The sequence below is a fragment of the Acipenser ruthenus genome, chromosome 53 (assembly GCF_902713425.1).
Source record: "Acipenser ruthenus chromosome 53, fAciRut3.2 maternal haplotype, whole genome shotgun sequence".
Lineage (NCBI taxonomy): Eukaryota > Metazoa > Chordata > Actinopteri > Acipenseriformes > Acipenseridae > Acipenser > Acipenser ruthenus.
Window position 1 is genome coordinate 1,213,252 of NC_081241.1, and position 14,833 is coordinate 1,228,084.

At 41.2% G+C, this 14,833-nt stretch overlaps 1 protein-coding gene across 1 annotated transcript; it reads right to left on the reverse strand.

Moving 5' to 3' along the window:
- Positions 1–870: 870 nt before the first annotated feature.
- Positions 871–13,677, reverse strand: LOC131723138 (tripartite motif-containing protein 16-like protein). The gene is made up of 6 exons (XM_059016598.1): positions 13,064–13,677; positions 9,475–9,570; positions 9,052–9,285; positions 8,738–8,897; positions 7,766–7,831; positions 871–1,760 (listed from the first exon to the last, which is right to left on the reverse strand). Exons 1-6 carry the CDS (start codon positions 13,643–13,645, stop codon positions 1,231–1,233), a joined length of 1,668 nt encoding a protein of 555 aa, XP_058872581.1. The 5' UTR covers positions 13,646–13,677; the 3' UTR covers positions 871–1,230.
- Positions 13,678–14,833: the final 1,156 nt, after the last annotated feature.

Consider the following 14,833-nt stretch of genomic DNA (forward strand, 5'->3'; position numbering starts at 1 on the left):
CTACCTATCTAAGTGGGGTCTTAGGTGTGGTTACACATCCACCAAGTGGGGACTCGGTAGTCAGGTGGGGACCAAATCCAAAACCCCACAACGGACTTGTTTCAATTGTGTTGCAGAGGAGAAACACAGCTAACTGAGGAACGAGTGATTCAGTAGAGAGAGGCATGGACCCGACTCCAAGGAGAAGAAGAAGGAGTAAAGAGAATGACCCTCCTGATATGTCACAAGAGCCTGCCAGGTACTGAAAGTCTTTTCTTGTTAGTTCACGGTGCGGCGGCATGCTGAATAATACCTTTACTAAGAAGCTGTTCAGGAATCCAAATCACTGAGCTGAGTCTCAAGCCCAGGGTTAGAGTCCAGACCTCTCTGTGCTTTACAATGCTTCCCTATGCTTTACCAGACCTCTCTGTGCTTTACAATGCTTCCCTATGCTTTACCAGACCACTCTGTGCTTTACAATGCTTCCCTATGCTTTACCAGACCTCCCTGTGCTTCACAATGCTTCCCTATGCTTTCCCAGACGTCTCTGTGGTTTACAATGCTTCCCTATGCTTTACCAGACCTCCCTGTGCTTTACATTGCTTCACTATGCTTTACCAGACCTCTCTATGTTTTACAATGCTTCCCTATGCTTTACCACACCTCTCTGGGCTTTACAATGCTTCCCTATGCTTTACCAGACCTCTCTGTGCTTTACAATGCTTCCCTATGCTTTACCAGACCTCTCTGTGCTTTTACAATGCTTCCCTATGCTTTACCATACCTCATACTCTCTTTTTCCCATCTATCTTTCTTTCTCATTCTCATTTGAAAAACCATGTTAATGAGTATTAATAAATAAGAAAGTCACAGTTAATCAATTTTTTTTTTTTATTAAATCACATTACTAAAATCTGAAAAAATAAACAGAACAAACATTTTATTGAAATCAAAGAACAAAAACACACACACAATAAAGCAAACTTAAGTTCACTTTTTTTAAAACTGTTACAGCACTGACTATTGGATGCCATTTTCTAAAATTTATATAAAACATAACAATTCTTAAAGAAATGAAATCCATTCATTGCTAAAAACAAATAATTCACCTCGTTTCGCTCTGCAGGTGGCGCCGTTTTACCCCCTAACTTTCATCCAAAGTTGTGTCAGATTGAACATTCCCTTCACCCGAGGAGTGGAGAGGACAGACAGGGAGTTCAATACAAAGGGTTTCTTACAACACAAAACAGCCTAGTTCAGCTGGCAGATTGTTACAGAGGAATCATAACGAAGCCAAAACCCAGGATAGAGCGGCTCAGTGAATGTGGTTTGGAATCTGTGCAGGAGGGTCATTGTGTCAGAGACGCCATAAAAGGACAGCGTGCCGGCATTAAAGTCCAGATACACTCCTATTCTGGGGGAGCGGGGGGCAGTTATTTCAGTGCCATTGTTATTGTGCAGGGCAGTGTATCTGGAACCAGAGCATTCCAAACTCCAGGACTTGTCATTGTATCCAAGGAGACAGGAATCATCCCCTCCTTTCCTGCTGATTCCTTTATATGTGACTCCTATAGAAGCCACTCTCCCACTCCTCTCAATCTCCCAGTAACAGCGAGTCCCAGACAAACCCTCTCTGCAAAGCACTTGGGGCCAGCTATCAAATCTCTCTGAGTGATCAGGATATCTCTGGGTCTCTCTCCTCCGTGTCACCTTTCTGTTCCCTTCAGACAGACAGAGCTCTCTATGCGCTGTGTTGGGGTCCAGTGTGAGCTGACAGGAATCTGATTGAAGAGAAGAGGACGGGTAGAGGAGAGACGGTTAGAAAAGTCAAATCACTGAGAAAATCAACAGTCATTGTCTGCTGCATCCTCACATCCTGTATATGGAAGGTGTGTGTGTTGTTTTAATTATTTTTTTTAATACATTTTGACCACTTTTTTAAACTTTTAAATTGCATTCCCTGCCTCAAAATGGCTTCTTGTAGACCGGCATGGACCTCTCAGAACTACATTTCCCATCATCCTCCTGCTCACTGGTAATTCCATCTCAATTACATATGTGAGCAGGAGGATGATGGGAAATGTAGTTCTGAGAGGTCCATGCAGTTACATGTGAAGCTATCTATAAGTATAAAAAAGTGGTCAAAATGTAAAAAAAAAAAAAATAATTAAAACAATACACACACCTCACGTAAACAGTTGTAGCAACACATGGGAACATGCAACACAATAAAATACAAAGGTCCTTATGAACCCTTTAAACCCTCTTGCTGTTTGATTGTTTTGTTCATTATAATTCCTCGATCTTATCAAACTTCTTCAATTGGAAACAATCAAATGCAGCTCTGCATACAATTACAGTTCACTTAATGTTCCTACAGGGTATGTGTTGCCATTTTCCCCACTCAGACCCCTTGCTTACTAAATATCTTCAATAGAATATCATCCACTCTTCAAATATCTGTCTAATATTTTAATGAGCAATCCATCCCACAAGTGCAGTGATACTGCAATATACATTTACTACCAGCACAGGATGACTCGGAGGGATAGCTGTTCATTTTACCCCACAACTGGTTTCACATGCATTGTACATGTATTAAAAGATGGGATGATTATCTATTCAGGGATACCAAGATATTTAGGGAGAGAAAGGTCTGAGTGGAAACACAGGCAACAAATGCCCCTTCCCCAGTCATTCTGCATGTATTCATCTGAACCAATACTTGTTGGAGAGGAGTGTAGATTAACGGCTTCACAATTACTAATAAATAATAATAATTGCTGCCCTCAAGCTCCACCCCTCCCTGTTCTGTAGTGTTAGCTCTTCTCTCAATGGAGTGACACATCTTTCAATCAAATGTTTCAGTGCAAACAGACTTACATTTTAAAAACTCAGCTCTGTTCCTTGGCTCTGGAGCCTGCAGACTGTAAACTGCAACTTCATTCACTGGCCAGAAAAAAAGAGAGAGAAATAGAATTGAAACATACAACAGTCACTGTCTGCGCCATCCTCAAATATCTGTCATATGTCATATCTGATCCTGTAAGATACAATCCCCTCTATTAATACAGAGCCTGTCATATCTGATCCTGTAAGATACGATCCCCTCTATTAATACAGCAGAGCTTGTCATATCTGATCCTGTAAGATACAATGCCCTCTATTAATACAGAGCCTGTCATATCTGATCCTGTGAGATACGATCCCCTCTATTAATACAGAGCCTGGACCTCTGGCGTGTCATTTACACAGGATGCTGCTACCAATTGAACAGTACTGATGGAAAGTGATCCATGCATATTTGATTACGTGTCTAAAACAGTAAACTCATCTCTTAGCAGGACAGGATGGATTCCACTGCAGGTAAAAAGAAAACAGTGCATTTGTGAATTCAGTTTCACTTTTAACATCCTGTCACATGACTTCCCAGTGTAACCATGTTAAATACAAGAAAGCAAGGCATTCATATCATTACTGTGCTGTTAGAAAGATGAAAAAGATGAGTTTGTCCTCAGAGTTGGTGAATAGCAGAGGACGTCTAGTAACCTCCCAGACGTGGATTCGTTTTCATCAAGGAAAGTCAGTAAATTCAAAATGAAATGCGATGTTGTGGCCAGCCAAGGCGCTTTTGTGCATGATTTGTAAACAATAAACCTGGTGTAAATAACTAATTTCATTGCACCTTCTTTTCCAAAGGCAATAATAACCATTTCATGCCAATTATGGTTTGTATTTTTGCCCATCCCCAATTGTTGTGTTTTACTGAACTGCAGAATCTCAGGACTGTGGCTGCTACGATTAAATAGAAAATCGATTTTTTCTTTCGATTCCATTCCTCATTATATACATCGATGTAAATACTGAATAATCGATTCAATAATTACATTTTTGTAACACGCATAGTTAATGACATTATTTAAGTTTATCAGTGAAACTGCACCAAACGCCCTGCCTTACAGTACTTCTGACAGACAAGCAGTGGGCGGGCTCTTCTTCTCCTGCTCGTGTTAACTAGCATCTGATTTGCTGGTCCCATCCTACCAGCGAATCAGATTTGAAAATGCTTTGTAAGTACACGCCCCTCTCTGTGTTCAATGCAAACAAACAAAAAAGCGCGCTGCCTTGAATCCAGAGCAGGACGACAGGCTTGCATTCCTGGATAACAGCCTGTAAATAAATTGTGCACACTGAAGAAAACTGACTGTATATAGTTTGCACGTCTTTGGAGTTTCAAAATGAATGGTTATATAATAAATGTTTAATAATATTCAATAACATTAAAACATTTTTAAAAATTAATTAACGATCAGTGATGTTCAACACAATTTTGGAGTAATGGTCAGCTTGACTTATAGCGGATCTGCATGTTGTGGTAAGTAAATCAATTTATTTGTAGTATTATTATTATGTTATGTTTTAGGCAGGGATTTCCACATTGTGTGTTTCACAGATAGTGAAATTTGAAGACGGCACCAACAACATTATGCATGGGATATGCCTGCCCATTGGATAGATATCGCTGAGCTTTCTATAGCAGAGCTGCCGATAGGCCCCTTCCTAGGATGACGCACTCGGTCCCGCCCACAGAGGGATTAAAACCACCATCCTGAGGAGGCAATTTCTCTTTTTCCTTCTCAAGATGGTACGGTAAGGACCTCTGTGTTCAGCTGAGCTTCTCGAGACGATCAAGTTGATTGTATTTTCCTTGCATTCGTGCTGAAAGCTGGCTCGCTGCTTTCCCAGAATCAATGACTCTGAAAAAGACAGAGCCTTTTGCCTTTCTGTCTTTCAGTGGCATCCTCGCTTGCATGGTAGCCTGCTCTTTCTTATCTGTCTGTCGTGTGTGAGTAACAGCCTGTGCAGTCACCCTCGCGAGTGGTTTTCTCTTTCCTTCTTGGGAGAGCACAGTTCCTCCACGGGGCTAGGCCTTGCCACATCCCCGCTGTCGAGTAGACCTCGCTGGCTGGCCTCCCACCTCGGTGTTGTGTTGTGTTGTGTTGTGTTTGGTGGGGAAACGGCTTAGCAGTTCCACTTATAGTCAGGGTGTTCCCGAAAGTTTAGTTAGTGCTCGGAAAGAGTTAGTTGTTTATTTTGTTTGTTTTATTTGGTTGCTTATTAAAAAATATAGCGTGTCAGCTTGTGTACATGCTGTACGTGTGTTTGACAAGGTGTATTTAAGTTTGTTCAATACAGCCTGTGTTGTAAAAGGTATTGGGAATGAAAATGTCTCTATATATACTGTTGTGCTGGGATTCAATTACTAATTAATTATTCACTTGAATCCCAGCACGTGAATTCATTACGTGCAACTCCGTGCTCACATATTATTACATACTTTAATGCACGTGAAGTGATAGTGCAATCCCGTGCCTAAATATAAATCTACATTTTTAAATACACGTGAAACACAGACCCGTTTATATCCCGTGTACTAATCTCTATACACCAACATTAACACACGCAACATACAACACATAACACACAAATGCACACAGGGGCGAGGCACATTGCCACACATAGCTATCATTTTATGGGACGAAATTCTAATTATGTGCACAAAATACCTTTTCTGTGGGACAAATTGCACTTTTGTGGGTCACATGACTATTTGTGACATCATGATGACACACTGTCACATGTTAAGTGTCGTCTGATTAACGTTATTTTTTTCTGTGTTTTTGTCCTTTTCTCCTCCCCTTTACAAATTCAATTGATGATTATTGAGTCATTAGTGTCTCAACGACAATGCAAAAATGTGTCATTCCTGTGCTCTGTGTTGTTTCACATCTTGGTTTTTCAAATATAACTTTGCTATATCTTGCATGACACAGTTTTTCTTTTTGTATCCCATGTATAAAAAGAAGCTTCTTCTGAATAGCAGAGTTATCTAGTTTACATGACATAAATATAAACGCTGATAACCTTTGATTAGCGTTCCTCCAGTTCACATCAGTCTAGAGACAAACGCATTTGAATCACGTTTAAAATAGAAAAATAAGGATCGCACCTAATTTAACCCCAGTTACAATTCATCTCTCCTGCATGCTCCCTTTTTGCCTGCTCCCTGCTCTATGAATCCTCCTCCCTCCTTTATGCTCCCTCCTCCCTTTATGCTCTCTGCTCCCTCCTCCATGCTCCCTCCTTACTGCTCCCTCTTCCCTTCTTCCTAATTAAACCCTCTTGCTGTTTGATTGTTTTGTTCATTATAATTCCTCAATCTTACCAAACTTCTTCAATTGGAACTAATCAAATGCAACTGTGCATACAATTACAGTTCACTTATTCAGCGTGTCTCAGGCACGTCGGGTCCAATTTATTTTCACACATGCAGTTTATTTTAGACGCGCTGTTTAAAAGTATTTTATTTCACAGTTAAACAGGTTTAAAAGTCTCTGCATATCAACAGGACTCTCAGTACTGCATCTCCAGCCCCGCTCCTTGTTTGCTGTATTTATCACATACCTCTTCATAGTCGTGCATACCAATAAATTATCTCCTGATCTCTCATTTTATCACCAAACTCCTCAATAATGCGATCCAAGTCATTATTTTATTACTATAACATCTAAAACAAGCTCTGCAAATGTCTGTGATATTATTTGAGCGCTGGATGCGGAAGCAGCTATCTCGTTTGTTTATGTCCGTGTTATCTATGTGGTGTCGGGGCTATCTGTATTCATGAGAAACTCCCTTAAATATTGGCAGGGATGGGTTTAAATTCCCCTCCCTGCCCAGGTTTATTGTGTCAGGTGGGAGTAATTAACAATCAATCAGCACCCAGCCACCTGACATAACAGGAGTCCTCATCTCCTCAGTAGAGAGAGGTAGCTGAGGAAGCAAGCGGGTATTTTGTGTTGCTTGCTGGTTTTTCTTTGTGTGCTGTTTTTTGAATGTTTGCATTCCAGTGAAGGCACAGCTCAGCCTGGAAGCCTTATTTATGTAAGTTGTACTTTGTGTTTATTTTTTGTGTTTAAGAACCTTTTTGTTTGGCCCTCGTGCCTGTTTATTTTGTGTCTTATTTAATAAAAGTCTTTTGTTTGAACTGCAGTCTGTCTCTGGGCCTCATCACCCTGTCACACTCCCCCTTTCGGCTCCTATCTGTCTTACTCCGCCATTGAATGGTTTTCTCGGCTTTTTCCGGAGAAAAAACAACTAGAGACCTGTTTCTTGCGTCTTTATGACGATGTCGGACAGGGACCGACATTGGACCGGAAAGGGAAAATTGCAATGTCGGATCTGGTCCGACATAGGACCACAAAGAGTTAATGTTCCTACAGGGTATGTGTTGCCATATTACCCGCTCAGACCCCTTGCTTACTAAATATCTTCAATAGAATATCATCCACTCTTCAAATATCTGTCTAATATTTTAATGAGCAATCCATCCCACAAGTGCAGTGATACTGCAATATACATTTACTACCAGCACAGGATGACTGGGAGGGATAGCTGTTCATTTTACCCCACAACTGGTTTCACATGCATTGTACATGTATTAAAAGATGGGATGATGATCTATTCAGGGATACCAAGATATTTAGGGAGAGAAAGGTCTGAGTGGAAAAACAGGCAACAAATGTCCCTCCCCCAGTCATTCTGCATATATTCGTCTGAACCAATACTTGATGGAGAGAAGTCTAGATTAATGGTTTTAAAAGTACTAATAAATAATAATAATAATTGCTGCCCTCAAGCTCCACCCCTCCCTGTTCTGTAGTGTTAGCTCTTCTCTCAATGGAGTGACACATCTTTCAATCAAATGTTTCAGTGCAAACAGACTTACATTTTAAAAACTCAGCTCTGTTCCTTGGCTCTGGAGCCTGCAGACTGTAAACTGCAACTTCATTCACTGGGCAGAAAAAAAGAGAGAGAAATAGATTTGAAACATGTGGATTAATACACAACACACACAAGACTCCAAACAGCAATCTGAAAAGAAACAAGGCTTATTCACGGCATTTCAGGATGTAAAAATCCGTACTTCAAGATGTTCATGATTACAATGAATATGTATTCCTTCCGTATCGGTGCAGCAGCCAAAGTCAATGTGAACACGTCTGCCACTGCACTGGAGTCTTGTGTTCCTTCCTCTCCATCATATATATTTACCCAACAGTACATTGTCCATATTAGGACAGCCTTGTGCATCAAACATACAACAGTCATTGTCTGCTCCATCCTCACATCACTCCCTCCTCCCTGCTTCATCAGTATCTGTTCCATCCTACATGCTCCCTCCTACCACCTCCCTGCTCCCTCCTCCCTGCTCCCTTCTTCCTGCTCCCTCCTCCATGTTGTTTCCTCCCACTTACGTGCCCCCTCTTCCTTACTCACTCTTTCATCCTCCCTCCTCACTGCTGTCTCTTCCAGTCTTCATGCTCCCTTCTCTCTGCTCCATCCTCCCTGTTGACTCCTACCTGTCTCCTCCCTGCTCTCTCCTTCCTGCTCCAACCTTCATGCTCCCTCCTCCCTCTTCCATGGTCTCCTCCATGCTCCCTGCTCACTTCTCCCTACTCTCTCCAGGCTCCTTCCCTCATGCTCCCTGCTCTGCCTTCCCTGCTCCCTCCTCCATGCTCCCTACTGCCTCCTCACTCCTTCCTCTTCCTCCCTGCTGTCTCCTCCCTTCTCAATACTACATTATTTATATAGCCAGCAATCTGCAAGAGGTCTTTATTAATGTCTTGCAAGTCCTGTCCCTCCTCAAGCCATGGACTATTTGAGAAATCTCTACCAAAGGAATCTATTTCACACCAACCTGTTTTGGTTATTTTGACTAATTCCCCTTTGCAGAAGTCCTCAATATGGTCTTTAAGTTCAGATACAGCTTTCCTCACAGCTCCAAAAGAGATGGCTCTATTGACAGTAACGCTGGGTGAGTCTCGAGCTTCAGGAGGGGCACAGAGAGACTGGAAATTCTACAACAGGAAAGTGGAGAAAAGGAGTTTTCAGTGAAACAGAATGGGGTCCAAAACATTCCTGGGGAAAAGCAAGGATTCATTCAATTGGAGAGGTCTGTCTGAAACCGTCCCAGTTATGGACTTGAGATTTTCTAACAAGCAGTGATGTTACCTGTAGAAAATGGATGTGATCCTCTGTCTCTGAAAGCTGTTTCAGCTCAGCGTTTCTCCTCCTTAGCTCAGCAATCTCCTGCTCCAGTTTCTTAATGCGTCCTTCAGCCTGATTCACTGCAGCCTTCTCGTTAGCTCCAATCAGCTCAATAACCTCAGTGTGGATCTTCTCAATGGATCGGATCAGCTCAGTAAAGATCTTCTCACTTTCCTTTATTTCCATGCATGCAGATCTCTGAGTGAAAGAACACAGTAGAGGAGACATGGTTAGAATTGATATCAAAAACACATCAGGCATAGACAGTAAACTTCTGTAGATGTGTTCCAGTCCATCTGTTAATAATAATAATAATAATAATAATAATAATAATAATAATAATAATAATAATAATAATAATAATACCCCCCTCTTTTCAATACCCACTTTCAGTGTCTCCACAGCCTGTTTCAGCTCCTTAATTTCTTTCAGTCTCTCCTGGATTCTCTGTTGTATTTCTGTCTGTGTCTCTCCCAGCTGCTTCTGTGTAGAAACACAGTGACACAGTGACATTTCTGATGGAGCATTGAGTGATATCCTTTCACACCCATCACAGGCCTGTTTAAGTATGCTATTGAAACTGACAGAATCATTTTAGTTCAGATATATTTTATGTTTTCTTGTCCCCTAACCTCTTTACAATGTTTGCTATAATTCTGAGTGGTTCTCGAATATAATTTGCTCTTCAGTTCTAGTTGCACGCTATAGACATCTGTAGCACAGGCTAGATCAGACAACATGTGTGTATAGTAGTAAGATACAACACCATCTAGTGCACAGCTGCCAGCAATACAAAAGGACACTTGATCCACAGTAGCTGTCCACTAGATGGTACTGTTTCATACTAGTAACAGTGAATGATGGCTGATCTAGCATGTGTTACATGTTTGTTTTGTCAAGCACCTAGGAAACTGAAGCAGCTTTCTCTTTAATGGATATTTAGAGCTTCTGATTTCTGGTTTTATCTGATAAACACAGATAAAACAGCCCTGATACAAAACAATGAAATCAGTTTATACCCAATAAACACCAGACAAACACTGGACATGGTTACTCAATTCATGTTGACTTCACCCCTTTCCATGTGAAAAAATACAATAAAATAACCTAAAACAAAAAAAAGAATAACAAAAAAACAACCTTTCCCAGCGCAGTCGGGCAATGAACCTCCTTCCTGACTTGAATCTATCATTGATTCATTCTGAATACTTTAAACTGAGTGGCAGCACATTCCTGCATTTCTATTGGAGGATTGCACACGCTGGTGAGATTTAAAACGAGATTACAATTAGAAACGGAGGGTTGTTCTTGCTCGTGGGATTTAAAGCTATATTACAGTTCAATAGGGAGGATTCACACACTCGTGGAATTTAAAACAGAATTGAAAATTGTGAAGAAATGTAAAAAATGCCTAAACACACAAAATCCCCAGAAGAATGAGCCCGTGACCAGAAGGACTTCACTGTGGAAGAGAGCAAAGGAAAGAGGGGACTAGTAGGGTGAGCGAAATAAATTGTAGATTTCAACAATCAAAATCCAAAATAGATTATTACATTTCTTAAACATATCTGTTTAAATCATATAAAAATGTTTTTAATGCACCAAATTCAGCTACTGTTTCTGCCTGGCGGCCATCTTGGATTTGAGTTATGCCCTCTACTGACTTTGAGCTTTCATAATTAAAATAAAGAAAATATGTCTGCAAAAAGATGAACACTTAACCAATAAAAACAATTCTTCTCAGGTAGATGGTGGTTATAAATTCAAAGATAAAACATTATACGTGTACAAGCAAGCCTCTCAAAAACACACCTCTCATTGTGTGCAGACTGGCAAGAATGGCATGGCACAGGCACAGCAGCTCTGCCAGTGCAGATAGATGCGTATGTGTCACTTTTAAAGGCACGGGCACAGCAGCTCTGCCAGTGCAGATAGATGCGTATGTGTCACTTTTAAAGGCACGGGCACAGCAGCTCTGCCAGTGCAGATAGATGTGTATGTGTCACTTTTAAAGGCATGGGTTTTGTTTACTATATTTCAAAACACAATTATTAAAGTTTTGTTTAAAATGTGATGTATTAGTTTATTAAGAAGTGTGGGAGGGGGGTGGGCAACTCACTGACACCAGGAGACAGTACTTTATTTGAAACGCCGCTCAGGCGCACTGATTTATTGCGTCCAGGAGATGGCGTTGTTGTCCGTGGACTGGATACTGGCGACAGTAACCAGCACCACGGCTTGTACCACAACAGGTACACAAGCAAGGGCACAACAAGTGCTCGTAAATAATAATGAAAACCAAAGGCGAAAGAAAAAGGGAAAATAAAACACAGTAATAAACCTACAAACAAAAGTTCTGCTTACGCAGTGCCCCCATTGCCGCTAAGCCGGTCAGCACGAGCCTCCGTCCTACGCTCGCTTGCTTTAAACTGGGATGGCCGGAGTTCCCCCGTATAACTAAACCCGTCCCCTTGGGTGTGTAGCTACGTATTTTGATTTCTCGTTTAATTATTTTCAGGCCGGCTGTTATCCTCAGCCAGACTTGCCTCGTTTTCCTCCTTTTTAACACCTGACGTCTGCGGTCAGGGTCACGGTGTGTTCCCCAGTCCGGCCACCCGAGTGCACCTAAAGCACCGTTCTTAAGGACCGAGCAGTCTCCCATGGCCCCCCTCTCAAACACTCAGAGAGAGGGAAAGCACACACACACACTCTTCACCACCTCTCCGTGTCATCGCCATGACTGACAGGCGGATCATAGGAGACTGCTGCCCTCTACCTGCAGCAATACGCATGTGCCAGATAGTCAGTACAGGTCTCCCCTGAATTAATAAACACTGAAAAACAGAAGCCCTGTGAATATTGTATATCATATTAATCTTGTATATCATATTAATCTTGTATATTGAATATCATATTAATCTTGTATATTGAATATCATATTAATCTTGTATATTGTATATCATATTATTCTTGTATATTGAATATCATATTAATCTTGTATATTGAATATCATATTAATCTTGTATATTGTATATCATATTAATCTTGTATATTGAATATCATATTAATCTTGTATATTGAATATCATATTAATCTTGTATATTGAATATCATATTAATCTTGTATATTGTGTATCATATTAATCTTGTATATTGAATATCATATTAATCTTATACATTGCATATCATATTAATCTTGTTTTTATTTTTTAATAATTTTTTTAATTAGGTGCTTGACTTTGCTAGGAATGCTATTTTTAAACAGTTTTACCAATTAAACTATAATATCTTACACAATAAAACTTACATATGATTTTATAAAGTTGCAAGATACATATAAAAACACTAGGAATATAAATCATGCTAATTTTACACTAAAAATGCACCACAAAACAGCTGAACAAATCCTGCAAGTGTAAATAGTGTATTTTTGTTTAATTTTAAATAATGCTTTTGATAATCGTTTGTGCTAGATATGGCAGGGTATATTCAAATCCAGGTGTGGAATGTGGCCAGGTGTTAATTGATTAATTGATTATCTCTTAGCCCCGGCCACATGCCTTTAAAAAGGGTCTGAAAAGACAGTTTCTTGGTTCTACAAGCAGGGATACAGACTGTCTGGGAAGGAGAGTGTTGCTGTAGGATCCTCACGACTGCGTGTGTTAACCAGGGTGAGAAAAACACAAGAGGAAAAATGTATCTCGGATCACTGTGTGAGTTAACCAGGATCGCTAGCACTGGAAGGAATAGGGAACAAGTTTAGGGGATTTTAATCCCACCCAAGTCTAGAGAGGAGGTGTCAGGGAGACTGTTCCTGGAGCGGGACCTCCTTTCTTGTTTGGTTTACTTTTATTTTCTAGTTGTTTTCGAGCAGTGATCCAATGTGAAACTGTATAACCTAGTAAACAGACATGTTAAATATCCCTGGGAATTCTTATCTTCTAGGATAGCTACAAGGAAATGGTTCAAACCCTTACCTGTTTCACACTCCTTTCTTTCTCAGCTGAGACTGTATCATGGCTCTTGTGTTCAATTTGTGTACACAACAAGCAAATACACGTCTGATCGGTTCTGCAGAAGACCTCACATAATCGTTGGTGTTCATCACAAAGCTTCTGCTCCAGATTTCCAATTGCATTGATCAGCTTGTGCCTCTTGAAAGCAGCCCCCTCATAGTGTGGCTTGACGTGTGTTTCACAGTAAGAGGCCAGGCACGTCAAACAGGATTTCACAGCTTTGAACTTTCTCCCAGTGCAGACATCACACGGCACATCTCCAGGTCCAGCATAACTTTGAGCAGGAGGAGGATTGAGTCCTGTCTTCTTTAATTTCTCCACAACTTCAGCCAGCACAGTGTTTCTGCGCAGAACAGGCCTTGGGGTAAAGGTCTCTCTGCACTGGGGGCAGCTGTAGACACCTGTATGATCAGTCTGATCCCAGCAGTTCTTAATACACCCCATACAGTAACTGTGTCCACATGCTGTAGTGACTGGGTCCTTCAATAGCTCCAGACACACTGGACAGTTGAAGTGCTCCTCTGACCACAAGTTTGAAGCCATTCTTGCTCCAGTGAGGCAGAGAGACTGACGATTTCACAAAAGAAACTTCACTGTGCTGATTTCCTTGAATTGTGTAAAACTCTAAGAGGCGGGTTTGGGACTGAGGCCAGGTTTAGACAAGCAGGCTGAGCAGAGACTGTTGAATCAGTGTGAGAGGGGAGTTTCTACAGAAAGATAGCCAAGCAGACAGATCAAAGGTTCTCCACATTTCTGCATGCATAGACAGTTTGTTTGCTTGTTAATATTTATGACTGCCTGTTTTATCAGCTTATTACAGGTTCAGTCAGTCATGTGTTGGTCAGAGTCCATTGCAGAGATACTGGAGACTCTGTCACCATGGCAACCAGCACAGGGCCCCTCCCTGTGGTGGAATGGCATCCAGCAAATGTTCCTGTTCCACTGCTAACATGGAGCCCCCCTCCCTGCTCTCAGTGTGTGTTTAAACAGGAGCAGTGAGGAATGTGGGAGAAGAGGATATGAACTCATGTTACCATTTAGAAAAGATACATATTGAAATGAGTTTTAGACCTGTGTTTTATTAGTTTGTATTTCCGTTTAAGGATAATAATCACTGTGACCTATTAGAATGTACAGTCATTATGAAAAATAAAACATTCGCCATTCAAATATTCTAGCAGGGCTTTGAGAGTGAACAGAACAATGTTCATGGCATCAGAGCCTCAGCTCTGCCTCTCTTATGTCATGAAGACGGATTCTCACTAATTGAAAGAAGATAAAAAAACAAAAAAGACAGTACAATATTGTGGGATCAAATAAAAGCAGGTTTTTCACATCTTCAGCGTGCCCAGCTGGCACGAGCCTGTGAGGCTCTGTTGTCTTCAGAGTGCGAGCTCGGGTTCAAATGATTTCAGTGGGTTTCCTACCTGGGAGCAGTGTGTTCATGAGCAGTGAGATATACACCCCTTCCCTTTACACCTCGCTCCCTCTCTCTTTCTCAAGCACTTAGCCTGGGTAGACTGGCTGCACGGGGCTTTCATGTGTTTTAAATGGGATGTTTTAGTCTTTTAGGGGCTGTTAGCTTGACTAACCATCTGGAAGTGTCTGATAGCTTCATCCCAGAGTCGAGAAGCGACTGAAATCATTTGAACCCGAGCTCGCGCTCTGAAGACTACAGAGCCTAACTGGCTCATGCCAGCTGGGCACGCTGAAGATGTGAAAAACCTGCTT